At 42.7% G+C, this 25,905-nt stretch overlaps 1 protein-coding gene across 1 annotated transcript in view; it reads left to right on the top strand.

Moving 5' to 3' along the window:
* The window catches only part of lrmda (leucine rich melanocyte differentiation associated), a 134,329-nt gene extending 109,737 nt beyond the window's left edge, over window positions 1-24,592 (top strand). The window contains exon 5 of the mRNA XM_008298841.1: window positions 23,830-24,592. Coding sequence (XP_008297063.1) covers window positions 23,830-23,949 — 120 coding nt within the window. The 3' untranslated portion in view covers window positions 23,950-24,592. The remainder of the gene's footprint in view (window positions 1-23,829) is intronic.
* The last annotated feature ends 1,313 nt before the right edge of the window (window positions 24,593-25,905 follow it).

The raw sequence follows: 25,905 nt of genomic DNA, 5'->3' as shown, positions 1-25,905 counted from the left end.
TTACCGCAATCAAATTAAGTCCTAATTCTGTTAAACATGAGTAGTGAAAAGCCAGTAAATGGAAACAATATGAAATCAGACACTGACAACTTGTAGCTTGTAATTGTGCTGTTTTGCTGACACAGTGTAATTATGTTGCTTACTTTAGCAATGATGTATTAAACACTCAAGTGCTGCCATTTATAATATCGAAACGAAAGAGAAACTCAGTACGCTGAAAATAAAATCCAAATTCGGGGATGTTTTTTTTGTTTGTTTTTTATTGTAATCCTGTCACGGCTCCTCTCACAACCAAAGACCGTGATGCAGACAGAGGAAACTGGGGTTCATGGAAAACTGTTAATGCCAATAATCATACTGGGTGGTCGACCGCTGGCCTTCAAAGGCCTCCAGCACTCCACCCAGCAGGCTGGTTCCCAGTTTCACCTTTTTTTTTTTTTTTTCCCTTTTCTTCTTTCTTTCTTTTTTTTTTACTAGCTTCATGCTTTTTGCTTCTTTCTAGCATTTAGGTTTCTCTTTGGAGTATATCAGTACATCAGATAACCCCAAGGTATAACAGTAAAACCTTGAGTTCACACACATACTCAGGAGTTGTTTTTGAGTAGCTGGTGTGTGCGGCTTGTATGTATTTCATTTTCTTTTTTGTCTCTTACAGCGCGGAGTTAAGACTGAATCAGCTGTTCACACAATCTCTCTCTCACACACACACACGATACTCAGACGTGCACAAAAAGCTCAATTGCACAGTAGCAAACACACATTTTTTTTTTGCACACAAAAACACTCACACACCTAAAGAGGGGGCTGTGCCTCCGGGGGCCACGTCAGTTACCTGCTGACACACAGGCTAGTGATTGATGAGACGCCGGGGGCGCTGGAGTAGACTTTGTCAGCTGCTCATAATTTATACATCTTATCTCCATCAGAAGAAAAGACAGAGTGCCGCGTTGTGTATATGGAGATGAAAACACTGGGCTTGTTTAGGCAGCGGTGACAGGGTAGCTGCTAGCTGTTAGCCGCGGCGCAGAGTGAAAACTCAGATTGCGATCTGTTAGCTTTCTCACCAGGTCCCTCTGTGGCCAGAGCCTTCACTCTCTACCTGTGATGAATCCTCTGACTGTCAGTCATTTCCACTCACTTTCATTGCCTCTCTGCCTCTCTCTCTCATGTTTCCCACTCTCTCTTTGTGTCTCCCTTTTCTTCTCTCTGTCTCACTCTCTCGTGTCTCTATTTCTCTTCTGTGACCCTTTTTTTTTTTTTGTCTCTCTGCTCTGTCTATCTCCTGTCACATTCTCAGGCCAGACAGGCCCAAGCCTCTGCTGAAAGCTGCTGGCTCTTCCTCAGTCCAGCCACAGAGCGAAGGTCACGACAGAGCCATGGCTTGAGTTACAGAATAATTAGCTTTGTCAGAGTCATGTTGAAATCAATGGTCAGACGCTGTGTGAGGGTGGACAGAAAGATTAGTTTTACTACAATACAGCCAGAGCTTGATTCTCGGAGTCCATTTGTCCTTTACACATATGCAGAAAAAAAAATCCATATGTACTTTTGTTAGGGCATGAGCTTGCAGTTATATCGCTGCAGATTTTTGTTATAAGTACATTTTCTTAAGTACTTACATACAGTTCAGGCACCTCAAAATGTATACATACACCCTCAGAGAAACACATCCTACACTGTATTCCAGTACGTTCATCTGACAGATAGTTATTTTTAGACTTCATATTTCATGCAATGTCTACATTAGAACTATTTAACCCTGTATAAAGTTCATAAAACAGCGCCAATATGCTCCTTACATGTATATGTAAATAAATTGGTAATATTCTAGCACAGCATATGATAGAAAAGCAAATCATTGTGAATTATGCTATTTTGCATAATTAGTAATTTTCCATTTTGTCACATATTGTGCCTTCTGTCAACACTTCTGTTCTCCAATAAGATTTAAAATGTTTTTTTTTTACTAGTTTTAATATTAGACTAATACTACTTACATCTGTGCGTCCTTCACCGCCTTGTGTTTTAATAGAGAATCTCCTTCATCTGCACAACATTAATCTGTAGCTTAATCAGCGATTAAAGGATTTATTTATTTTCTCAAAAGACAAGCATGCTATCTTTTTGTTCAAAACAACTGCGGTGTCTTGTTGATTTAGAATTTGTCATTTCAGCGTTTGGGATTTTTATTTTTGCTGTAGTTCAAGCCCTGAAACAAAGAAATGCACTGATTCTGCATAGAGCTTGTCAGTGGTAAATGAATCTGACTTTTGCTGCCCTGTACACTCAGTGTTTGATATTGCCTTCCTGAATGTGAAAAGAAAGTTTATCAACCCACAGAACTTTACCTCACTCTCCTCCAATTGTCTTTTAGCGAGCTTTGTTCTCTCAAATTGTGTTCAGATGTTTTTAAGAGTGTCAGTTAACTACTGCACCAGCAAAACAACTTTGATTCCATAACCCCTTCCCACTATTGATCTTGCCTTGTAGATAAAAGGCTGCTCTCTCTGAAATCATGCATTTTTCATTGTGGTATCAATGGCAGCCTTTGCATTTGGCATCCCACTTAGCTTAAAGCTATACTCACAAATGCTGTCTGTTTTGCTCTATTGATTCAGAGGGTTTGCATGTTGTATATTTGAGATATCAGTCCCTTGGTATCATTTTGCTTTATCTTTGAGCGGCCCGATTGCTGTAAGAATCAAGCAAATTATCATAATATATGTATTTTTTGGTGTGGATTAGCATTGTGCTTTGCATTAAATATTCAAGCTGCAGCATTTTGACATAATTAAGAAAGTGTGTGTGGTAATTCGAATCCCCATGACAGCTCAGGTTACTGCAGCTGCGTTGTCTGTTTGGATGATTATTTGCACATGAAATACTTTTTTTTTCTATTATTGCACATGCACTAAATGCTCCGAATCCTCACCGTACAAATATTTCTATGCTGTTATTGTACAAGGTTGATACTGTTTTCTTCCAAGACATACAGTGCACCTTGAAGGAAAAATAAAACTGAGAATAGAGGTCCAATACTGCCGTCCTATACCAAATAGTTCACATTGTGGTGCTGATGCTTGTCAGGTGTTAAACAACACTTTCGACCAAGGACAGACAAATGAGAGAGTCCTCCTCTCTAATAGAATCTAAAAAGATGAAAAATATAGTGCAGGAGGCAGGAAGGACTAGTCAAAGAGGTGACCATCAGCATCTCAGCAGCGTGGTTTGGCAGCCTCCAGCCTGCCATGGTGTAATTGGAGAGAAAACATATATGGGAGCAAATAACCCCCTGTCAGGGGCATTAAAAGGAGATGTTGTGACGACTGAGAGCCCTGCTAGCTGAGCACAGCAAAGTGGAGGGGAAGAATAAGGCCCATCAAATAGAAAAACCTGCTTGAAGCAACAAAATATTCAAGATAATTGTTGACCGATAGCGGAATAGAGCATCCATGTTTGTGGAACTTTCCCTCAAGAGAAAAACAGATATTTGTCACTATTGTCACCGTTGTTATCCATTGGCTGTCATCCTTTGATTGATTTGGCGTGTCTGCTTTGATGAATATAATTTAAAAATGGAAAAGGGTAACATTAATGGTAGAAGTATTCAGCCCATATTACTGTGGAGTGACATGAAGTTTGGTGACGGAAACAAGGAGGGAAATATGAGTCATTGTCAAAACTCAGAACTGAAATGTAGAAGGGACGCAAGCAGACAGAATGTCATCATTTAAACAGATAATGATCTTGTGTAAGAGGAAGAAGCCGGTCGACCAGTTGGATTTCTATTAGGCAACAACTTGAGCATTTATTGTTAAGAACTGAAAATTCTTTGTAGATGCTATATGATGCTGTAGAAAATAAGCAGCCATTTCTTTGTTAATGTGAGGATTCCTGAGTCCCCTGTGATGCCCTTGAAACCCTCTTTAGCCAAGCTTTGTTTGGCAACCAAATATCTCCTCTAAACAAATTAGATTTTGACATCGCTGACACAGCCAAAAATTCCAGCTTCTCGAATTATTGAATTGTCTCAGGCACTGTGTCGTGCTCTTTTTTTCCCCACTTTTCTCCCATGTCTGTGCTTCACAATCATCACAAAAGAATATGCCTGTCTCTCCTGAACCTCCCCTGCGTTTGGAACCTGCCTGACCCCGCCATTCAACCGAGCGTGTCAAAATGTTAATGAGGATCCCCCAAAAGCGCTTAGAGGTTAAATAAAGTCTTCATAAGCTGTCGGTCGAAATTCAGTAATTTATTTACTTGGCATGTTTCCACTTTCCCTGCCACTCTGCCTCAGTTCTTGTTTCTATCCGGGGACAGGGCTTGTCTTGTTGTGTTTTGTTTAATTTTTTTTGTGTGCAGGCAGCTGTGCAGGCAGCTTTTGTCTGTGTGCGAGATTGCTGCTTTAGCTCAGTGGCCCCTCTCATTAATCATTCGGTCAGACTATTTATAATGTGGCAGCCAAGCCGCCACCTCAGTTGCCATTGGCTTTTGTCACCGTGGCACTCTGCTTTGTGGCAGGAGGAAACCTAATTATTAACTGTTAAGATGGCAGCCTGCAGTAAAGACAGTAAAGGAGCATGTCAACATGGCTGGTTGACAGTCAGGCTGAAGTGATAGCAGTCATAGACTAACAACACACCGTATTGCGCAACCTTAATTTGATTCAAAATTATGAATTCAAGTATTTCTCTCTAAACAAGCCCCAAGTATGTGCAGCAAGCATATATACTATTTTATTAGGGTGATTATTTTTATAATTAGATCGCAAGCATCTTTACCAGTTTGGACTGCTGTGGTTCTCACAGAGCCTTTTCCGATGTAATACAGATGTCAAACTAGCACAAATAATTAAACCACTCCCTGATTTGCAACACAATTCAGTATCTCGGAAAAATCCCGGAAAGATTGAGATGGCCCTGGACTTGAAGTGTCAGAAGGATATAATACGTATCTTTTTTTTTTTTTTTGTGGTGGGGGAAAAAAAAAGAATTAGTGAAAGCCTCCTGGAGAATGACAGTCTTTGTTATTTGTCTTCTGACTCCTTAGCAGACAGCTATCAGGAAGAAAGAGAACTCACTGTGCACCACCGAGAGAAGAAAATATGTGAGTCAGACTTTCCCCTCCTCCCTCCTTTCCCCAAAGCTTGAGATCCCCCTTCCAAAAATGAAAAGGATCAAGTTGCTGTCACTGTCACCGCACAAACATAAACTTTTCTGGCACCTAATAAATAGGCAGTGTGGCATTGTTCTCAAAGCCAGACAGGTGTGTCTGCCTCAGTGATGATGGATTCCATTATTCTGTATGGAAAGCCTGTTGGCTTTCTTGTCATATGTTGTCACACATCTCTCTCCTGAGAGAGAAAGGTTTGAAAGATGGCCAAAAGTAATTACACAGACGCTTCCCTGATGCTGTTGCCATGTGTTTTCTCCTGCTCATCACCACTAAAGGTAAAAAAAAAAAAAAAAATTCTGTTACCCACAGCTATATTTCACAGGGAGATGGGGAGTGTGGACATGTTGGTGCTCTGCTGCTCTTCTTGTTGTGGTGATTGCTAGCTCATTAACCCGTCAGGTCTATTTTTCCTGGCTACAAACGCTGGCTTTGGGAAAGAGCCCTGGGCAGTTTTACTCATCACTAAGGTGGAGCAGCACACCCCGATCCGGGTGTGCAGTGATGACATTATTTGCACCTGAATGGCAGGTACATCAACATGCCCTTGTAAACATATCAAAAGAGAGACAGTGGCACCTTTGTTCTTCTCACGGCCCACTTGGGCTGCTGACAGCCCGCTGATTGATATTATCATTCTTAATGTCAGTAAATAGTGCCACGCCAGATAAAGAATCAGTTTCCTCTTGGTGCTGGAGAGCTCATTTATCTTTCTGCAGCTGGCCCTGGCATATGCCGAAATTGGAGCCGGAAGTTGTCTTCCATTTCAGTCAGAAAGGGATGTGAGGTTTTTTTTTTTTCCTCGCCATCTCCTAATCTTCCCTCTCTGTCTCACTTTCTCTCCTTGTCTCTGTCTCTCTGGTTATTTTGATTGATTTGAGACTTAACTGGGAGGGAAGATAGAGCTTAAGTCAGTTGTAATATGTTAGGACAACTCTTGATTAGATTCTGTCAGAGTGAGGTGTCTGCGTCTCTCCTGTTCTAGTTTCCCATCCTGGAACACTAGCTTAACAATGAACAGATACCAGGCCACTCAAGAGTCCTTCCATGAATTTGTTACCAAAATAAGGCCCTTGTTAGAGTGATAATTCTTCAAAGGGTGAGTCACCATCGTCTAATTGTGCCTCTTTTCGGGTATATTCGCCTGCTTCGAGCTGCTGAAGAAGCACCAGAGTATAAAACCTGCAGACAGGAAGCCTTTGTAGAACCGCACAGTGGCCACCAAAGGTCTTTGAGGCATCATATTGAAAAGGTTAACCACTGACAGTGAGCAACCCTAACATGGTGGGTACACAACCTCCACTGAACAGCAACAAATGATGGCATTTGAGAAAAAAGGAAAAAAAAAACAAGGAGAATAGTCTGGAGTATTATTGTTATTATTATCAGAAGAGAATGGGTTAAAACAAGCCACACACGTTCCGAAAATGAAGCGCAACAAACACATCTGAGTGCTCCACTATAAGTGCGCAATTCAAAGCATCTCCATGTTTTCTGTTTTTTTTTTTTTCTTCTTTCCCTTCCATCCCTCCCCTTCACAATCCTGGTACCCCCTACCCTTTGCTATTATGTTGACAGATAGCACTGATATCCTCTGAGGTGGTGATAGGTACGTCATATCTCGGGGAGAAACGGGTTTGTCCTCAGCAGGTGAATACGTGGCTCCCTCACCCTCCGAGCAGACAGACACGCATGACACTTTTCGACACTCTCTCCCTGATAGCACTTTGGCATGCAGGCGGAATCAAAGGGGGCATCTTTCACATGCAATTAGAGCAGAAAATAAAGACGATGAAGTGCGGTGTACAAAGGGAAGCTGGGGATCAGAAGGCTGTAATGAAAGGTGATTAGAAGCCAGCCAATGAGCTGCAGAGAGCTGAGGAAACAAACTCATCCTGGTAGGGATCTTTGTTGAGGACACTATTAGACATTATCAAAGCTGATAATGACAGACAGCCACTGGCAGACAGGCATTACCGCGCTAGACCGGGCTACACCTTTTGTTGTGTGTGTGTGCGCCTATGCGTGAGAGAGAGAAATTATTTGTCATTTTTGTAAATACTCAAACATAATCTGCTGTTGCAATGTTGCTGTGTACAATATCCTATCAGCTACTTTAGCATACATATCGTGGACAGCTAGTTTGCATTATAAATTGAAGCCATGCTGACTGATGTGTAGGTGCACATCTTGCATTACCTTCAGCTGTTTTTAGGAGTCTTTCCACTGGGTTTACTAAATACCTGCGGCATGTGAGCATCTCCAAAGCAATATAGCTGCATGCGTTTACACACATGGAACAACAGAGGTGGCTTCATTACTCATTTATTGTATAATTATAAACCTGGAATCAGGATCTAACAGCAAGTCGCACTCTTTTTTCCCATCCGGAGCCACAGTTTGTTAGCTACAGTTAAACCATTTGTTACCCAGCAGATTTAGATGTATGTGTATGACAAAAATCACTTGTGTACGGTGGCTTTCCCTGTCGCTATCGTGAATGAAGCTGTGAGGAACATGTCTTAAAATGCTCTGATGATGCCAGCAATGTTATTTATCCCATCCCGATCGTGTTCTAATCAGCTACACTGAGTTTATGTGTTATTGCATCTTACATCTACATCTCTTTTAGCTCCATAAGTCTGTTAACTTTTCCTAACATCCCCTAACATCTGAGTGCAGGCTAGCAGCTCCAGCTCTTGTCAAATGTACCTCATTTCACTTGTGACTGAGTGACATTTTTCCTTACTTTTTCCATTCCTCTTAGTTTGTCCTCAAAAGCAGCAAGCCGTCCTGCTGGGTACTGAGTGAGTGAGTGATGGACGTTTGTTTCACTTCTCTCTGGCTAAACTGAAGAAAAGGAGACCCATTCCTCTGCCTGCCATTGCCAGCTGTGAGTGGTTGTCAGGGCTGGGGCTGGTCCAGGGCCTGCTAATGGTGCTGTCTGTCTCAGTCAAGTACTTGAGACCTTGAGTCCCTCAAGAGACACCAAGCTCCGAAGTTTGACTGGAATTAAGCACCTGGTGAATGAACAGGGGGCAACCGGGCTGCCACGGATGAAATCACTGTGACATTGCAAATACAGTTTACGTCTTGAGAGGCTGTGTTTGAAGATGTTGTCTCGCTCTTACAGGCTGAACGTCGGGTTAAGCATTTTTTGCAGGGCCAGTGGATTTGCGCAAAGAATGTTAGCAGACAATAATTCTTTCCTGGGCCTTAGTTGGATTAGATATTATCATACCAAAAGGAACCTCTTCCGAAAAAACAAAGGACAAAAAAAACACAGAAATAACATTGAGACTGAGGAGGATTCCAGGGGCTTCCACAAACAAACAACACTAATTCAATGCTTCACTGACACAAAAGCACATTCAATCAAAGCAGCAAATAACATCCTTGTCAAGAATCTGGTAAATGGGTTATTTGGCACCTTAACAACAAGTTGCAGTTCAGGCCCATTCAGATTGTCAGCAGACACTACAGGCATGCTGTCTGGGAATGAGAGGCTTAGCTAAAAGGAGGCTGCGGGGGAGCGCTGGGGCGACTGGAGAGTTTAAGACCAGCACTGTAGCTATTACAGGATGTCAGAAAATGTGCTTAATTGAAAATGATTAGGGCTCTCGTAAAAGCCGATCAAGTCAGGGTTTGGGGAGAAAGCGCAATTGTCCCGCATAATCCTGCCTGCCGCTGTTCTTTCATCTGGATGAAGAGATCAAAAAAGAAGGGATTTGTAAAGGCCAGACCTCCCTGTGCCGCAGCCACTGAGCTCAGCTCCTCTCTCCGGTTTTTTCTCCTTTTCAAATTCACTTCCTCTCCCCTTGCACACTCCTTGCTCTGTTCCTTTTCTTTTTTTTTTCATACACTGATATTTTTAATTCGTCACAAGGTATGTGGAGGTCAGCAAACAACTCCTTTGTTGTGTTTCGCTGTAATATCAGTGAGCTTACGTTGTGAATCGTGATGAGGGCTTGTGTGACAGCGTGTTTAGAGATTGCACAGCGTTGCCCTTCATTATCAGACATCAAAGGAGGACGCAGAAACACGCTCATCCACGCACAAGCTATGGGGTTGTACTGCCATGTCTTCCTTTTTTTCTTCCAGAAAAAAAAAGGGGGGGTAAAAAATAAATAAATAAAAGGAGCAGATAGAAAGCAGTCTGAAATGAAAGCTAGAGGGGCCTAGAGAGAGTCAAACTGAGACACATATAAACATTCACGCACACATGGAGGAATCAGCTGTGAGCTGAATGGATCTGAGTTGGGGGGGGAGCGCACTGCCCTTATGCCCTCTCTTTGAAGTGAGGCACAGGCCGTATGTACAGGCCCCAGAGAGGGGCACGTCTACATCCCCCCCATAGGCTGGCTGAAGGCAGCGGTCCGAGCGGAGCGCAGAATACCGAGAAAAGAATGGCGCTTCCTCACTGAGCTGCTTTCTCTTCGCACACTTTTCTTCACCTGCACCGGGGTGATTTCGTCGGGAGAGTGCTCCGGGCAATGGACCTCGCCGTACTTGATGTAACGTCTGCGTTGTTTTAAGGATATAAGATGCAATTCAAGAGAGACGTTCTGTGCGATTCTATCCGTGTCTAAGTAATGATTTTCTAGGAAACACTTTGAGTCGCATTCAAAAGCGATAGCATGCGCGCACGCAGCTCTTTCAAGCTGCCCCCTCTTAAGATCTATAATGGTCTTTAATATTTATCTTAAGATTGATGTAAAATAAATTCCGCCTAACAGAAACATGAATGATAGGCGTTTACTCCTAATCTCAACAGATACAGTTAGGTCAGCGGATGAAGAGGGATTGTGTCCATTTGTGTCGAGTGCAACGCCATTAACCTCCGGCTCGATTAGCAAGATGGGAGAAAAACTCGGAGCAGATGATTTCCGTCACTGTAATGTCACACTGTTGCTCTCAGCTGTCGAAGCTACACTCATAGAGCACTCCCTGTAAACACACGGCGCGCGCTTTGATGGACTGTTCCCAGCTTGTGTGCCCGACTCACGGGTTTTGAGTGGGATGCGGAGAGACGGTGTGAGGTCTTGTCTGGTCTGGGCCACTCTTGCTCTGCTCTGGCCTCGGGGAATGTTTGGCGTGAGATAAGGCTGTGTTTGAAGAGGAGCTCCAGATGCTCGTATATTACAGGTTGTCTTGTCATGCCGCAGATAAAGCCTCAGAGAAGCTCCTGTCGCCAAGTCGTACCACACACAGACACACACTCACGGGGGAAGATAAATGTTTACAGGAGGCATTCACCCTTCGACAGTGTCGTGCCGTGGACGGCGGGGCTGTCACAGCTCGACCATTTTTAGGCTGTGGCTCATGTCTGCAGCATCTAGATTTTGACAGTGTGTTACATGCTGCATATCACTTCTTATAAACACATGATTATATTCCCCTACCTTTGAGATACTTCTGCAGTTTCATAAAAGATATCGGGAGCCTTAACAAATTCTGACAAATAGCTACGGTGGTAAAGGCCATGTGGGGAAAAAAAAAAAAGTTTGCATGTTCTGGTATCTGAGAATAGATTTTTTTTTTTTTTTAGAACGGAACAGTCTTTTTTTCTCATTGTGTTCTGCTGATTGGCCTTCCAATGTCTTTTCACACTCGGTAAAACAAAAGTGCAGTCGTAATTTTAGTTCCTAAAGGTGAGATTGTGAATTTGTGACACTGATAAAGATAGAAAGTCCTGCAGTGGTGTTATCTACCCCACTGTCATGCCTGCCTTAAGTTTATTAAGACTGGAAATAGCTTTTACTGTAGGTCAGATTTTTACTGAATGAAGCTGTGCTTTCACTTTATCCTCACCATGTAACCTGTTGAAATCGCTCTGCCCATTGACATAATGCGTAATTTATTGTTGCTTTTCATTATTTAATCGCGCTAACCTATGTGTTTTTTTTTTTTTTTGGACTGTAAGTATTGCCATCACATCTCATTAAGCCGGAGACTATGTCCCCGCTTTCCACCCAACCTTGAGTGAGGTTATTCTTCACTAATAAGACAAGAGATAGTGGCCTCGTATAATGCAGGGACGGGTTTCCCCTCTGTCATTAAGTCATGTGTTTGCTAAAGTGGAATGGTATATTGCTTGACATAAAACGTGGCATGTCTTCATTTGTCAGGCTCGTAGGGCTGCGAGACAAACGATGTTCAGACTGTATGTCTGAGGGCCCTCTGAGACCACAGTTGAGCGGTTGCTCACTGGTGCGTTTCTCATGCTAATGTCATGGTCTCCCAGTCTATCTGTCACCCCATTACGCTAACATCATTATGCACAGGGGCCTGTCTCTGTCGTTGAAAAGAACAGAATCATTCCTGTCTCATTTTGAAGCAAATTGTTTGGGGAACATTTCTCTCTCTCTCTCTCTCTCTCTTTTTTTTTTTCCAGTGGTAATGGCGGGCCAATCATTTTGCAAGGTTCCAGGTATGCAGATGAATGAATAGCTATTTGAGCTGTTTGGTGAAAGGAGTTTTTGTATTATTCATGAGAGGGGTGGTGTGTCTGAAAGAGAGAGAGGGTGTGTGTGTGTGCGCGTACACATAGATGCATGCATGCGAGGGGCCAGTGTGTCTATCAAACACACACACACTCGCTCACAGGTACAGTGTGCATGCATTGGACAAACATTTCTGCAACATTTAGCCCAGACAATGTGATGCTTAAACATTTTTAGATGCCAACGAGGGGGGGTCACTTAATTGGAGCTGACTTTCTTAAAATCTCACTTAATGGCTGCTTTAAGTTTTATCGAAGTTATGGTAGATTTTTATTTATTTTATCAAGATACCCACTGTCAATGCACAGCCCCTGATTAGCCCTGCTTCCCCTCATTCAGCCTTTGAGCAGCAAGGTTTTTCTCAGCGAGATCATTCCACTGTGTTCTTTTCTTTCACCTCACTTGGAATCTTTTCATCTCGCCCACCACAGGTTCAAATCCAGGGTAAAACCTTTTGTCTCAATCTAAATATCTCAGACCCGGGGAAACAGCACAAATTCCTGTCAGCTCAGCAAATTCCTTGCCTGGTGTTCAAGTCTCCTGCATGTGTGCCATCTCTCTCTGTGTGTGTGGGAGCTATGGTAGCCACCTGCTAATTGAAAAGCTTCAATCAGCTCAGCTAACTGAGGAGACAACTCCGGGTTCCTGTAATTGCCCTGGTGACAGTGCTTCAGCAAGAAAAAGAAAGAAAGAAAGAAAAAAAAAAAAGCCTTTCTGTGTCTCTGTGTCATCATTTGCACAACGTTATGAATAGGTTAATAAAATAAAATACTTTAATTATAGCTTAGTTGCCATATTGTTAATGGTGCCAGTGTGGCTCAATTGAATAATACAGTTTCTACTATTAATTATCTGAAAGTGAACTTGTTTAAATGATATTTTACAGCCCCTTGATAAAATTACCGCTAGAGGCAATGTAATGATAGACAGACAAAGGCCATGCACGAATTATCATAAACTATTAGCTTGTTTCCAAAGGGTTTTATGTTAATCTTTTAGCGCTTAAGTACCCTGCAATTAACATATCAGGAGGAGCTGCCTTCCAGCTAGGCTTGCAAATTGAAGTGCTCAGATAAAAAAGCTATTGAGATGAAACCCTGAAAGAGAAGAGGAGCTATCGCACTGAAGTGTGCTGGAATTTTCTACTCGTGTGCTGTGTGTCTGCGCGCACATTGGCGAGAGAGGGAGAGCGATAGAGAGACTTTTAAGAGCGCTGAGACAAAGAATAAGTGAAAAAGAGAGCAAGATGCCGTGAGAGTGTCTGTGATCAAGGATGTATAACAATTCCATTATCTCTCTTGGGTGATGACATGAGATGTCTCTTTCAGGCCTCTTTCTCTTTGTCTAATGCCGCACAGTGTGTGAGCTATAGGCGGAATGAAATGGCTCTCATTGGCTGCGATGGCGGCATCTGATGGAATGTGTTTACATATCAGGCTAGTGGCTTGATATGTAAATGCAGCGCGCTGAAAAGGCTACAGGGAGATATGGTTCATTGTTAGGTCTTCACAGTCTGTGTTCCCTTTTATGCTAAGCACAATTGTATCCACTGAGCGAGCATCTTGTAAACCGCCCGTTGCCTTTGGTAGGTTAAACCCACAAAGGAGAACCCATGCTTTGGAAGATATGCATGTTTTATAGGGTAATTGGCAGCTTTGCTTTGGTCGGCGTTCTTTGTTGTCGACACACAGCAGCTGACACTATTAACATTTATTACAATTAAGTGAAAACACCCATAACACACATCTTATGTGTGCTACAGAAAATACAAGAGGGTCATTGTTCCTAGGAGTGTCAATCTTTATATTCTCTGAAGAAAACATGCTATATTTCTATATTTCTATTCTAGATGTTATTGCAGTTCTAGTAATGTCTCCAGAACAATTTGCTAACAGTTTCTGGCAGCCTTCTCTGTTCAGTAATGACTAGTTATCCTCACTGCAGAAAGTAATTTACACTGTATGTGAATAATGAATTGTTAGACCATTACATGTGGCATTCTGTACATTCTAGTACACATCAGTCCTGACTCAGTGAAAACCATATTGCCCATAGAGTGCTCTGATATTTTCCTCCATCACCTAAAGATAGATGACTCCACTGAGGCCTTAATCTCATGTTAAAGATTTGTTGGCCTCTAGAAGTCAGGCCTAGCATTGAGATGCCTCGCCTGATTTATATTCACTGGCATGGAAGGGGAGCCAAGTGCACTATCTGCAAAGCAGATGCTGCAGCAGTGCCCTTGTATATAAGGCCTTATATTTCACCTGAAATAAAGCCTCCAAACAAGGTCGTGTCCTCGAACCCCCTCTTCTCTCTCCCCTTTTCTTCTTCTTCTTCTTTTATTGACTCTTTTCTTCCTCTAACAGTCACTCTTAACGGTCTTTTATGTAAATGATAACCTGACAGAAAAATAATGTCTGCGACTGTAAAAAAGCAGAGGAAATGGCACAGCACACTAACCCATAGACGGAGAGCTTTTTATTTCTTCCATGGCTGGATATGAGAGGAGAAGGTTGAGAGAAAAACGAGGCACGCAGCCAGCCAAAATCCTTATGAACGTCGCCTTTAAAACCAAATTCTTGTCTGTCAGCCCCTATAATTTATGGGGCGGAGATTACAAAGCTACCGATACAATAAATTAAACTGATGGACAGAATTATGCCCAGTGCTTCCTGCTCTCCCCAATGACGCACACTAACTTAGCACTGCCTGACAATGAGTATGATTTACCACCCGGGCAAGAGCGAAGGGAAAACATTCACAGGCAGAGGCACCTAGGCCTCACTTTGGCCCACAGCCTAGTGAATAAAAACCCTGCTTTAATTCACCCACAAACGTGTCGCCATTAAAAGGCTAAGAATAGGGGATTGCAGATCATAAATACTCGCTGATTTATTAGCTAACAACAAAGAGCACAGGCTCGGCCAAGGAGAGGGAGAATGTTTGACAGAATGTTGTCAAGGAGAGAAAAAGAAGAGGAAAAACACACTCATTCTCCGGGTTCTCACTCACAGACACTCTTAGCTAAATCTGACCGGGGATGTAGCCCAGCCCTATCTCCTGCAGCAGCGTAGGAGCAGATGTGTCTGCTCTCTCCTCAATGTGTGACAGACAGAAAAGATAAACAGGGAGAAAAGCAGGGAGAGAGGAAGAGACGGAGGGAGGGAGGTAAAGAGAGCAGGAGCTGGCACGGCACTGGCTAATTTATCTCGCTGAGAGACAGATTAAAGAGAGAGGAGAGTGAAACAAAGTTCCACTGGCTTAATCAGCGGACAGCCTGCTAGCAGAAGACATGATAAATCAGAGCGGGCTCAGTCCAGGAGAAAGCCTTTTTTTTTTTGCTCTGGGAGGGAATGGGGAGACATCCTCAGCCAAACAGCCGTATCTTTTACATGGACTGTTGTGAATAGCGTCTCGTGAACTCGCCATGTGTATACTTGCAATCGATACTCATTGCTATTGTTTGAGCAAACATTGTTGTACAGTAGTCTTCTGCTGTTACTTTGGTTCCGACACTGTTATTTTTAGTAGTGGGTGAACAATCCCGCTCAGCAGTGTTGTGTAAACAGGACAAAGGGGACATGAAGGGCCTTAAGTTTCCCCTCGGTTTTTCTGGTGAAGCCGCGTCTTTCTTTAGCTTAGTGTCTGACGGAGGGGGACTAACCTAAGGGCCTAACCCAGGAACAGGAAAAGGGGCTTAGATATCCCTGTGTCATTAGTTCACTACGGGGTCACAGCTGGGCCACTCAGAGCATGATTACACCCCTTGATTTATCTGCTTTGGAGCCCGAGCGCAGATAAATCTCCGAGCTCATCCCCGCCGTGGGATCCTCACTGTCTGATAAACGGCCCAAGCTGAATAAACAACCGCCGCCGCCCTCCACCCCCACAAACTCCCAACCCCTTCGTACATTATGAATAATTCATTCAGAGCTCTGTTAAGTGTGTATATTTTGTATCTTAAATGGCAAAGGTGCTTCCGCGATCTCTATCCAATCCTCCGCGCGCGTCTTTGATGAGATACTACAGAGGCAGAAGTTGGCGGACATTTTGTTTTGCAGCTGTAAACTTTATTCCCTCGCCCCGGCTGTCGTCCTCTAGCGTTTTCACATAAATACGCTTTATGCAAATATGTCACGGGTTAGTCCGTACCGCAGCCCCCGTGTAGATATTGGCCTGTCTGCGACTTTATGACAAAGTTTAAAATCATTCATTACGGTGACCCCTGCAGTAAATTCGCTTAGTGGAAAATTGCCCCGGCTCTCCTGTTTGGTGTGTAGATGTGATCACGAGTGCATTTTAACTTAATTAATTGGCCGTTTCTGTTGACAAGAAATTTATGCAGTAATAATTTGCTCGAAATAGATGCAGAGCGCAGGAAATGAGATATCCATCAGGGCGCTTGTGTTCCGCCAGCTGCACCGCGGCTAATATGAAAGTATTTCAGGCTGCTCAGACCCTGCTGTTTGCGCAGTCAAGATTATATATACCCACGATCCATTGCCTGCCTCAGAGGCGCTCATGGAGGTCTATGATAACAAAGACTATGTGATTTATGGCCTGCTGTGAAAGCAGAACTTGATGAGATTAAACAATTTCATAGCATGAGTGTTTCTCAGAGGGCCTTCTGATTTGTGGCAGCAACACCGACAGTAAATCAGGTTTATATATCTGAAAGCATGCTCAGCAAAGGAGTGCAATTACTGTTTAAGACAGCTACTTTTTATTTAATTTTTATCCCTGGTTTGTCTCTTTTATTTCTGGCCTGTCACACAGCCACTCACCTTCATAAGTCCTTTTGAGGGAAGGGTTGAAGAATAGAAAGAGGTGGGCAAGTCAAGGAGGAGAGAGGAGAGGAGAGGCAACGGCGGCGTCTGCAATCTCTCCTCGGCAGCTTTTACAGAAACAGCAACAACGACAACCAGGGGACAACAACAACGGCCACCGGTAGAACAACACAGGCATCCATAGAGCACGGGGAAGCACTCCATTTTTAATGCATTGTTTGCCTGCTGCTCTGTCCCTGTCTGGGTAAATGGAGTAAGCAGAGTGTAATTAGAGAGCTGGGCTTTGCTCCTTGCCATAAAGATGACATGGTGTAATGATACAGCTTACAGGCCCGCTGAGGGTTCTGTCTCGCGACGGAGGATCTGGGTCGTTTGCCTGTGACTTATGATAGGTGTGGAGGATGACAGTGTTATCGTTGCGACGTACAACTCCGAGAGATGCAGATGTGGAGGGAGGGGGGGGAACTTCTCGCGAAAGCTTGTCAGGGATCGGAGGCGAGCGGAGGCGGATGGAAGGCATATTAATCATCTGTATTTACAGTTTGTCATGTAATATTTTCAAATGGAAAAAAAAAGAAGGATGTAATTTCCAGTAGCTTAATTATTGTAATTATGTGTGTTTTTACTAGCGTATTTTACTGCTATTACCAGTTCATAATTCAGAGCCACATGATTGCGCGCTTCAAAGTTGTCTGTATGTGATGACAAAATAACTATTTGAGCTCAGGTCATAGTTCTCACATTTAGATAACAAGAGGTTGAAGTGTATTTACATCACGCAAGTCTGGATCTGCGCTAATCAACTAATCACTTTTTTTTTGTTTTTGCATGAATGCGAGCATTGAACACCGAAGCACATGTGCGTTAATGTTTGGTGATAATACGAGAGGGTGCGTGCGAGAGCTTTTTTAAACGCCAACTCGTGCACACATGCAAATTTGTGTGTTTTGAAGTTGCGGTTAAATGTTCAACGGGTGTTTGTGTGTCTGTGTCCTTGGGTGAAGATGTGAGTTGTGCATCTGTCTGCATCATCCCATATCTTCCCAGAAAACATCAAGAGATCTCATTATTTCGACACATCTCAGGTTTTTTTTTTTTCTTCTTCTTCTTCTTCCCCTCCCCTCTTTTTTTTTTTTCCTCTCTGTGTGCCTTGAGTCAAAATTAGTTTTCATTCCCTCTGTGATCTTACTGACTGAAGCCGGCTCAAAGTAAAGAAAATCGCAGTCTTCGTAGCGGGGCTGAGTCAAACACACACTTCACACAGCCGCAGTCTGAGTTAAGCATTGCTAAGTAACCTTCACATTTCACTCGTGTGAAGAGCTAATTTCCTTTAAGTTCACATGTCACTTTTTGTGGCTCTTTTTGTGGGTCCTCTTCAAATGTCTCTCGGCGTCTAATTGCATAGGAAACATTCTAGACAAGCCGGTGTGACAGGCCCGCTCCCAGAGTCTTCAATTATTAAACATCCTACACTCTAGAAAACAGCCCTGACGTTAGCTACAGCCCCTAATCGGAACAGAAAGCCTCATGATATGTCACACTCCTGAGTTGCTGTGGTTTTGTGTGTGTGTGTGTGTGTGTTTGTGTAGTTTGCGTTAAACAAGGAGAGATGAAAATATTTCTTTTCACACCAGTTAAATAAGGCAAAACTATGACAAAAATGATTTTTGTCACAGGTAGATCAGAACGTTCACATCTTGCTTTTTCTCCTGTTTTGGAGATAAAAGAAAACCGTGTGTGCTTATGAAAATATATGAAACAATCAGTTATGTTTTGTGTAAAACTTTGGATAAGACTTTTAATCATTGTTTTAGCTAATATATACAACATTTCATGTCTTTTTTTAGCCTTTGCAACTTTAATAGCTTTAGAATCTGTACAAATGGAAAGGTCAAACTAGAGCAAAATAAGAAATAGCCTCCAGCTAATTGTACTGTGTACCTGTAATACAGGCTTACATATTGCCTCGAATCACCTACACTTATTCTGCAAGACGCTCACGGAAAAGGTCGAATGACTTTTTAAATTTCAACCTAAAAACAAACACAGCCCTATTACCATCTCTGAGTCATCGCTATGGATGATTAACGTCCAGCAGCACTGAACCTTTGCCTGTCTGACGCTTAGCCGTACACAGAACCGCAGGTTTCACTGTTGCTGGTTCACTTCGTGTGCCTCGTGCCCCGAGCGAAACATCAGAACAGTTGCTCTTGTGATCAGTGATCATATGATACATTTACTCAGAGCAAGTTCATTGGAGTAGAACTGGTTAATCATTAAACACACGCTCAGCAGTCTTCCTGCTGAGCAAAAGACCGCCGTGCTGCTCACAAGTGCAGGCACCATTACATCAAATGTTCTTCTCCTGGCGATTACCTAAGAAAACGGAATTAATAGTTTGCATGCACACAACAGCAATTTAAAACACATTACAATATTTTCTTTGCTCCCTTGAGCCGCAATCATTAAGATCACACACAAAATTAAATTGTTTGAATTAAGATAGCAGTTCTGGTTGTTGCAAAAAAGCATTTTTCTCGACTATAGAATAACATCCCTATATAATACTGGGTGTATTAGTACACGCATAGTATATTATGTTAGACTTCTGTTTGAAAGCATTCAAAAGTCTGTAATATGAGAGGCAGATTTGATCTCTGGTAGTGAATTAGAGCCTTTTTTTTCATTTCATCGCTGCCATTACATGCTCCCAGCCAGCGCTACTTATTCATTGTTCCTTGTTTATTTCTAAAAGTGTTGTATTGTTTGTAACCCCTAACTTCAGAAGCATGAAACATGAATCATAAAAAATTCCATCTAGCGAAGAAATAAACGTGTCATGCCAGCATTAAATGTTGACTCAAATAAGTTCACAAGTTGTGTCTCCTCTGATCTCTAACATGATCAGAAAGCAGCACCAGTTTATAGAGACAAGATGTGAAAAAAGTTCCATGCACAGACACAAAAGAAATATTTTGATATAGACCCAAAGAGAAAACATATCAAAAGACATTTTTATACATGTCTTTTGCAAGCACAAAAAGCAGAAATGGTGTCAAGAGAAAACAAAACAGAAGACTTGTTTCTTCCAACAATTGCTTTAAGCTACAAAAATCTCCTTGAGTCCCTAGCCTCCCCTCAATGTCAGCCCTCCCTCCCCCCGCCCTCCCTTCCTCCCCCTCTCTCCTCTTCATTTCTCTCTTTTCCCCTTTTCCCTCTCTAAAGGCAGGACAGGGCCCTCTTTGCACCCTGATAGGTTGCGGGCTGATGCTTAGCAACAACATTCCTGTGCCCTAAGTAGCAGTAAGCCTCTGGCTGAACTCTTTGATGTGGCTGTCAGGCCACATTTATTTCCTTTTAGCACTTTGTCTACTTGTCCAGATGTATAAGGAGATAAAAAGGGCTGGTGTTTACACTGGTCTCCCTCTGTAGCGCGGCTGTAATTAGATTGTATTGCTGGTCAGTCTTAAGGAGGGAGGTGAGGTGAGGCAAGGCAGGAACCAGCTGTGTCAGGATGAGCTGGTCGGGGTGAAAACTCCAGAGCCAGGCAGCCAAAGAGGAAAGCAGCGTGTAGAACACGACGCAAAGTAGTTACTTTATGTACTTCTGCCGCGACAGCCGACATCATTATCGCATTTTAGAGAAATCTTTCCAGATCAACCGATGTCAGCATAATGTACTGTAATATAACACCCATCAAGATTTGTAATCGACAGCCGAGCTTGCAAAACTTTGTAAACTTTTGCGGCGGTTGCATCTGAAAAACATCTCGATGTGCGTCAACCTTCCCTGACTCACTTTTTTTTTTTTCGGTGTCTCATATTTTCGAGATTCCCACCGTGGAGGTGGTTATGTGCTCCATGTGGCTCTCTTTTGTGATTCGCTTTTCTTCTCCTTCCATCCCTCCCCTGTCTCTCTCGTCCTGCTCCCCTCTCTCATGGTGATATGTTGGAAGTAATAATCACTATTGCCTCTGGGTTTATCAGCATTTATTCGCATAACAACACTGAAAAGGAGAAGACAGACAGCCCTGGTGTGATGTATTATCTAGTATGGGAATCATCTTTCATAATGACATCCAACAGAGCTTCCTCTCCTCTCTCCACCTTCCTCTCTCTCTCACTCACACACACACATTTTCTTCATTTCTCTCTCTCCCTCCCTGTTTCCACTCGCCTCTGTCCACCCTTTATTATCACAGAATCCACGGCGCTCCCCAGCCTGTAAATTTGTGCCACATTATCATAAGCTGTGGTGATAACTCACATTGCACAGAGACAATAATGATGTGAACACTCAGCATATGCCCCGGGCCCAGCAAATTAAAACAATGCTCAGCTTGATGAGCAGACTAATCTGGACAGCAGAGAGACTGAGAGAGAAGGAGAGGAAAAAGGAGGTCCAGGAGCATCTTAAATAGACAACACAGCAGCACCTCCCTCTGTTCAGTGTAGGTACAACTGGAGAAATCAAGACAGAGAGAGAGAAAAAAATGATACAGAAAAGGAGGAATACGGAGTGTGGAAGCAAAGCTGAAGAAGGGGATACAATGTGTGAGGACATAATCCTACATTCACTTGCTTATATTTACTTTGTTCCAGACCTTTGAGAGCTTACATGAACAAGCGTGGTGGTTAGCTTTCTATATTCTACAATAAATGCAGGAAAGGAAGAAATTGTGTCACTTTGTTCTTGGAGGTCCACTGATTAATCATACAATGGCATATTCTGACTTTCCCGTTCAGCAGTGCATTATCTGGACCTGTAGTATTTAAACTGGCTGGTAAAGGCTCCAGCCCCCCTCCACGAATCTACAGAGGATCAAACGGCGTATAGAAAATGGATGGATGGATGATTGTACGAGTCATAATGTAAATAAAAGCCCGTGAAGATGATTGCACGCGATGTGCCGATCAGGATGATTATACTTCGAGGAGATCTATGATGCACGTTGGGTCGGGTAAAGAATCTTGTTTAAGAAGATGACCGACTCTGCTATGGTTATTTGGCGTTTGAGTAATTCAGGGAATGTGGCGATCAGATTAAACATTCATCTGGAATGAGAGCCAAAACTTAATGTATAAAGGCGCCGTATAGTTGCAGTCCATCAGCAATCCTTAAGCACGAACAGAGAAATTCTCTCTTCATTTGTTCCACATGTCATCGTAAGCATGGCTGCTTTCTCATCCTCAAGACAGGCCATTGACTAAAGCGAAAGAGTGCAAATGTCGAGGGGTAATGAGGAAGGTTGGAGAGTAGAAAACGGAGGGCTCAGGATAAGTGGAAGCTGATTGATGTTGTGTGGGAGGGGCTGGATGGGACAGGAAGTGACAACAGCCACAGATGTTGAATGGGCCGGGTGTTTGATCAGCAGGCATGATAGTGAGGAGGTGAAGTAGTGGTGTCATGCATAGCGCCGGGACCGGGTGGGTGGTGATACTTAAAGCAAGGTGACTGATGTTCCATAGGACCAAAGCCAACATGTGAAGGCAGTCCAAGGCTCTATCTAGTATTCAACTAACCCCAGCAGTCCTCCCTTTCCTTGTTCTCTTCCAGCACCCCCCGAACACAGTCTGTGGGTGGTGCTGTTAATAATGTGGCAACTAGGAAGATTAATTGTGGGCAAGCAGCAGGATTAGGAGGGGCTTTTGTGGTCCAAGCAGGCCTGAAGAGGCCCAGGCTTGTGATCTTTCAAGCAAGCCAGGAAATGAGGCAAGCAGGGGCGCAACTCTGCGGTGGCTCTTAAGAGCATGAAGGTAGATCAGCCGGAGACGGCTCACAATCCCCCTCCTTAATGCCTGAGTTGCTCACTTCAGCTCGTAGTAATTGTCATAGACAGAATCTTTGTGTGTTCGCTATGAAAGCCAGTATCAATTATATCCTCAAAGCTCAATGGCAAAATGCAAATTGGAAGAATGAAGAGACTCTTTTGAAAATAGGACGGGTGGATCATCATCCTATTTTGCTTCAGGATCTTTCATTGGCTCACTGCAGTATCTGTTTTGCAGATCGTGCCGTTGAACTGAACATGAATACCTGATTGTTTTTCCTTAAATGGGAGGTGGCAGTTCTTACCGAGTACAGTATGTTCTTATTTTGGGTTGTTTTACTTCTTGTATTACCCATTCCATACAAGTACATCTCACAAGCGGGGAGTGATCTTGGATATTTCTGAGCAGGTTTTAGCCTCTTCAGAGGCTGAGAGCAGCAGGTCTGCTGTCAAAACAATATTCCTATTCTAAGCTGTTTCTTTCAAAGGCACGGTCCTCCAGCATATATGTAGTAAGGCCTCAAAATAGGGTTATTTTGCCATTTTTCTCCTTGGTGTAATATGAGACACATGCTGGCCAGACCTTAATGCCTTTCAGAGATGCTATCTGAAAGCACATTATGTGATCGTTTTCAATTCACAGTGCTCTCTTTGCCCATGAAGAATATGGTTCCATTTAACAGTGCAGACCCTTCCATTTCTCAAGGTTATGCATGGGCATGTAGAGGAACAACAATAAAAGTGGGAAAAATGCAGCTCCAAACCATCTCTAATATGTATTTGTCAGTTGAGTCTCTTGCTATGATTAAAGGCCCAGTGAATTCCTTCCTGCAGGAAAGGAAAGTATTTCTGCAAAGGCATCAGATATCGCTGTGTCATGATAAACTGCCTGCTTCACTAGCTAAAAGGCTAAGGGAAGGAAGAGGATGTTTTGGACCTTGAAAGTGCACCAAAGAATAACAACACGAAAACTCTTGTTTGGGAATATGCTCTGAGATTGAGGCCTCTGTTTTCTCTTTGTTCTAAAGCGGCATTCGTCACACTTGTGTAGCCTGAACCTCTGACTTTGCTTACAATCAATAGCTCATTCCAGTTGCTCAGCCAGGAATCTATGCACATATTTACCTCTCGCTTCAATTATGGGACATTAAATAAGACAGTGTGCTAAACGGAGATGAGTATTTACAATGCATTTTGCATTCCGTCTCTTAAAACCAGCGCAGAGAGATCCTATTGTGCCGCCGCCCTCACCTGACTGGACTGCATTAGAGTGAGCATTGTGTTCTCTTTAGTTGACCACTGTAGGAGGTCATGGCTGAGTGAAGGTTAAGAACTCTCCCCCCTAACCAGGTTGTAGATCAGTCATCGCCAGTTCATCACAGTAGCTGGAGGATGTAACCACACAATGCGTGAGAAGTAATAAAGCATGACCTCATATATTAAGTATTTAAACAGGAGCAGCGGTTCCAACAGTTACTGTACCAATTCTAAAGGATTTATGACACTCGCAGTCAGCTACAGTGATAGTATTTAAACTTGTCAGACCTTTTGTCTTCTAAATATGCTCTCCTTTTGTATGTCTCCTTTCTCCTAGCCACTTAATGAGGCTGGATCTGAAAGTCACCCACTGCCCTATACCCCTCTACCCCGAGGACCCACAGATGCCAGGACCCATAAAGGTAAGAAAAAATGGAAAGACCTTTGGTCTGTATAACCTTTTCAGTCAGGTGAATTCTGTGTACATCTGTACAGATATTCTTCAAATAAACAAGAAGCAGCATTAAATATTAGAATGCATTCAGAACCTAGGCCCATGGATTATGTAAATATGAGTCGTAACCCTACCGACTGCAGAGAGTGGGAATCTATTGAACTTGAGTCGAAGTTATGTTATCCTTCTTATTGATCCCATCTCATCTGTGTGATGTGTTGATAGTGGGAATAAATCTGAGTAATCTAGGTTAACTCTGATCTGAACGTATGCGTGGGAGCACACAGTACATATACAAGATGAAGCATCCTTGATGTGTTGTTACAAGACATTGATTGGGCCTCACATTGACCCAGTGTAGTCAGTTGGTGTAATTATGGAGCAACTTCTTAACATCAAATGCTGCACTCTCAGAACAATGCATCACATTCATTAAAGGAAATTAAATGTTATAAATTAACAGTGAAGGTCACTTACTGCATTTGTAGCAGATTCTCAGCTCAGATTTTAGTTAAAAAAAAGTCGTGAAGCTGAATTCTATCAGAAAACTGTTCCCACATGTCAAAATTAACAATAAAATAAAATGAATTTGTCTTCATTTAAGATGATTTGCTTCATGCTAAACGTGGATATTTAGATTTGAATCAACATGCACTTTAGATGGTTTGTGACCTTGGATTTCCAAAGGACACATTTACTTACCCTCTAAAGAATGACAATTGCCATGAAATTAGGTTACTAAACATAATTTACCACAACAAACTTCCCATATTACTAAGAGATAGGATTTTTTAACATATCTTGCAAAACAGAGGGCCTAGAATCTATTTTAATGTCCACAAAATGCAGCCTATAGTATAATCAAGCCTCAAAGGAGTGCCTTAAACCTGAATTACCAATTAATTTGTAGTCAGGCTTTCACAATAAGCCCGACTTCTCTGGATAGTTTTCTTATGCCAGAGAGATGCATCGCCGACTTCACAGTGCAAAACACTTGTGATGAGCTGACCACAACTGCGGTAGCACGACTTATCAGCAGTGAGTGTCCCTACCTTTTACACAGAAGAGCAGACCTCAAGCCCACAACCCCCATTTACGGTGCCAAGGACAGATCTATGTCATGAAAGCCAGGATGGTGGCAGCTCTCATCGGATGTAAGGACAGAAAGAGCCTTGTGCTTTGTCAAAATCAGACCTGGCTAAGAACAGCCCATTTAAAGGTGAGGGGACCTGACACATGAAATATTTTTCCCCTCTGTCTGAGATCTGAGCAACAGTGACAGTCTCCATTTGTTATTTTTATGATGCAGCGCTGCAGTCTTAGATAACACAGCCCTCATCTTCGCCCTTCACCTCCTCTTCATGTCCCTGCCTCGAGCCCCCCCTTACCCCAGCTCTTTTATTTTTTCTCCCCCATTTATTTACACTTCTTAAATATACTCGAGTTTTCTTTATGTGTGGGAGATGGTCACAGTAACTCCTCATTCAAAGAGAACAAAGCGGCGGCAAAGCAGCGCTACAACAAACAAAATTATTCCGACAGTAATTCCAAACAACTGAGTGTTTACTGAGTTAAATTCAGGGTATAAACAAGAGGGGTGAAACAATATGCTGCATAATTTTGTGTAGTTCACTGCAACAGGCTTGTTTCAATACACATGGTAAATTAAACAATTCACTACGGGTTTGTTTGAAATCTGTTGAAAAAGTGAACCACTCCGGTCATACTGTATATCCCATTTTTTTGTCATCACAACTGCTTGCTTTTTCCTGCTCTCCAAAGTACTCCATTGTTTTGTGCCATAATATTGAGAAACCAATACATGAGAAAAATAAATGTGTTGGACTATGAATTTAGGCGACAGTTAGACCTGTAATAGACAGCTTTTAGAGCAGACATTATACAGAATGTGACAGTAGCTGCGTAGGGGTTAATGAAGTGCTGTTTTTAATAGAGGGA

This window comes from Stegastes partitus, unplaced genomic scaffold (assembly GCF_000690725.1).
Source record: "Stegastes partitus isolate 25-593 unplaced genomic scaffold, Stegastes_partitus-1.0.2 Scaffold1355, whole genome shotgun sequence".
NCBI classification, from domain to species: Eukaryota; Metazoa; Chordata; class Actinopteri; family Pomacentridae; genus Stegastes; species Stegastes partitus.
This window is presented reverse-complemented; position numbering and strand designations above follow the sequence as displayed.